At 45.1% G+C, this 3,461-nt stretch overlaps 1 protein-coding gene across 1 annotated transcript; it reads right to left on the bottom strand.

Moving 5' to 3' along the window:
• Positions 1-921: 921 nt before the first annotated feature.
• On the bottom strand, positions 922-3,144 carry LOC106744840 (acanthoscurrin-2-like). The gene is made up of 3 exons (XM_014619887.1): positions 3,133-3,144; positions 1,525-1,945; positions 922-1,205 (listed from the first exon to the last, which is right to left on the bottom strand). The coding sequence occupies exons 1-3, from the start codon at positions 3,142-3,144 to the stop codon at positions 922-924; spliced, it is 717 nt and encodes a 238-aa protein (XP_014475373.1).
• Positions 3,145-3,461: the final 317 nt, after the last annotated feature.

Here is a 3,461-nt window from a genome sequence, read left to right as displayed (position 1 = left end):
GAAGTATATTTCGGCTCTCTACGAAAGTACGAAAGCGCGAATTCCCGTGCGCTCGAAGTTAGCTCGCAATTTCGTATCGTATACTTTCCGCGCCATGAAACTCGAGCGGCGATGATTCGCTTAAGTGGCAAACAATTATTCAAAACTTCACTCCGCCCGACACGATCGCGCCGCCGCTGCCTTTGTAATCGTTGCTTTCATCACCGCTTAATACGGGACCCGCGCCGATAATCGTCGGGTTAGCGTTGGGTTAGCTAATTAGCCCCTGCCACGGTAATTCGCGTGAGATAATTGCCTCGCGCGATTCGGCGCACGGGGAAGGTATTCTCGGCACGACGTTGCGCGGCCGGGAGAATTTCGGAAGAGTCCTAACCGAAGCTCGATTCTCTCTCCCGCAATCTTACACACCCGGGGATTCGAACGATTCGCGAGAATGCGCTTATAAAACCCGCCCGGAGAATCTGCCCTCCGAAGCGCGTGGGAGGATACAATGTAGCAACGCACCCGCACGCAGGGTGCAAGAATTCGATATACACACCGATCTACTACACACGAGAGATCGAAACCCGGTAACCCGCGATGCGCCGAGCGTAACATGTTACTCCCGGACATCTCACATTGTGCGTACGAGCTTCTCTCGAGGAAGAGCGAATTTATTACATTCATACACCGAAGACATGCCATAAGTATTCACGCGAAACGAGAGTATCAAGTGCGACGGGCGTCGTCGTGTGAGAGGGGAGGGGTACTTACGGTAACTTCACGGTATCTGCGATACCTTTAACGTTATCTTTCTAAAGTTAGAAACGCGCCGAAGGGGAGCGATATTCTTACTTTAGGTCCGGCGGTGATTTAAAGAGGCGACTCTTTCTTCTCGCTTTTTTTTTTTCTTTTTTCTCGCAGACGATTGCGCGCGCGCGTTTACCAGTGACCGTGACCGTGGCCGCCGAATCCGGCTTGGACCGCAGCGCCGTAACCGCTTCCGTGAGCCGTGATCTTTCCGGAAGGTCCGGCAATCACGACCGAACCGGCGTGCGGTCCAGAAACAGCCGCGCTTCCGGCGTGAGGTCCGGCCAGGACCGCTCCGTGGCTGGCCGGTCCGGCTACGACTACTCCGTGTCCTCCGTGACCACCGCCGTATCCCGCGTAACCGTAAGCAGGACCACCAGCATATCCTCCGTAGCCCCCTCCGTAGCCTCCTACACCTAACGGAAGAAAATAAACGCTAGAGTGGCCGGAATTACTCGGTGTGTCTCTACTTTATAATTGAAACAACGCGCTCGTGTGCAAGTACATACGGCGAGAAATTTTAACGAGCATCCACATACGCACAAAGTGATAATGTTTCTAAATTAAGAATAGATATATAAGCAAGAATATTATAATATTCCTAGAAGATTATAATATTCTTATATATGAGAATATCTGTTCTTAACTTGAGACTTTGTTTTTTTTGTGTATTTATTCATTGGACATATTTTATTGTCGGAGGATAATTCTGCGAACAGTTTCATCATCACTCACCGGCGCCACCTCCGTAGTAATCACCACCTCCGTAGGCACCTCCGTCGTACGGGCCGCCTTCAACGTGCGCTGGACCGGCGACTGATGCAGTCACGACAGCTGGACCAGCAACGGCGCCCGAAACGTGAACAGGCCCAGCTACAGATCCAGCCAAACGAGATGGGCCTATCGATGGCCCGGAAACGGCAGAAGCGCCTACGTGTGGACCAGCGACGCTCGTCGCTCCCAACACTGGACCAGCGAGGGCTACCCCGTGTCCGTGTCCGCCATACCCTACGCCTCCATAACCTCCATAAGCTCCGTGACCTCCGTAACCTCCACTATATCCACCATATCCACCATAACCGTGACCGGCAAAGACTGCTTCTCGTCGTTCGCGAGGTGCAGCAGCGGCAAAGGCGCACAGAGCAAACGAGATGAACTGAAGCGGAATAATCACCATTTCAGGTGAGACATTCTCTATTTGAAACTCAGAATTTTATCCGTTGCTGTTTGAAAATTGAAGATTTTCTTTTTGGGAAAAATGGCTTGCGATATTTGTGCTTCGAAGCAACGCTTGTTAAAGTACATAGTCCGTAAATTACTTTTTTTAAGAACCGTTTTATATTTCAACGGCATATTAATCGAAATATTAGTCGAAACATCTATCTATACGCATGTAAAATTAGAAAAAGATCGACCATTCCAAAGCTGAGATAATTGAAGTCAAAGTTAGCATTATTTACATGTATCATAGGTACAAAAACGGCTCCCGATATCATGTTTTTAATTCTAACGAGCAAATTATTCTTATGGTTTTAATGAAAAATATAAAGACGATAAAAGTGACTTGCAGAAATATCATTAAAAAATTACAAGATCTTTAACCATCTATCTTTTCAGAAATTAATACGTGAAATACATAATTTCTGATAAAGGTTGAAATATGTGACAATTAACTTATCAAGATTTGGTACAATATTGTACGCGCTATATTATCCTTTATGCTTTTCTTAATTAGGCATTTTTTAAAAATATAATGGTTAAGTAATATTAAAGATTTATAATCGATACGTGAAAATGCGAAAAATATAGAGAAATACGAAAAAAATTCTACCATTTTTTTCTTAACTTGCATTTGTGTACGTTTATTGGTACATATATTCACAAACATGTGCCTAACATGGTCAGTTTTAGACAAAAATATTACATACCAATGCCAGAAAACGATTACCTTTCTATGAATTTGTAAGCATTATATTTGATTGACATTCTCTTACTATATATTGTATAAATTATGTTTATAAATATTTAGCACAGATTTGTCAAGCTTTTTCGTGCTATATTAATTATTACTTTTAACAATATTGTCACGAACCAACTATCTTAAGCAGCAAACAATTACGAAACTCGCGCGCCTGCTCGATTTTAATTCTCAATAGTCGCAATAAATGTCTCCGATCTCTTAACGGGAATGGTGCTGCACACTAAGGTCTACGTTTTTGTCACTTTAGCTCACCCTATCAGCTCGTTAATAGAACAGCGAGCCGACTGTCACGTCAATTGTTCGGCTAACAAAAGAAAGAAAGGTAGGAGCGCGCACTTCCGATCGTTGAAACGAATACTTACGAGGGTCTTCATCGTGCCGAACGGCGATTGCTCGAATGTGCCTACGGCCGACTTCGGCGGACTTTATATACGTCTCTAGGATCTCCGACCGCGCCCCCGCTGATCCCTTCAAATCATATCCGTTGACGATGTAGTCTCTCGTTCATTGTGTAAGAAGGTCACTATCCGACACACCCACCCTTTGGACCTGGACCCCTTGCGCGACCTTCGAACTCTTAGCTTAGAAATTTCAGAAACAGCCTCCTTTGTTTGAATCGTGCGACGACCTAGACTCTCAGACTAACATCATATGCGTAATCTTGGGCGTATCTCCCATTTTTTAATAGACA

This window comes from Dinoponera quadriceps, unplaced genomic scaffold (genome assembly GCF_001313825.1).
Source record: "Dinoponera quadriceps isolate SergipeBrazil2010 unplaced genomic scaffold, ASM131382v1 scaffold1308, whole genome shotgun sequence".
Classification (NCBI taxonomy): domain Eukaryota; kingdom Metazoa; phylum Arthropoda; class Insecta; order Hymenoptera; family Formicidae; genus Dinoponera; species Dinoponera quadriceps.
The sequence above is the reverse complement of the archived record's forward strand: the minus strand, read 5'-3'. Positions and strand labels throughout refer to the sequence as shown.

Coding starts and splice junctions, on each gene's coding strand:
- LOC106744840 (XM_014619887.1), bottom strand. Junction 1,206..1,524: donor TTACTACGGAGGTGGCGCCG/GTGAGTGATGAT, acceptor TTCTTCCGTTAG/GTGTAGGAGGCTACGGAGGG.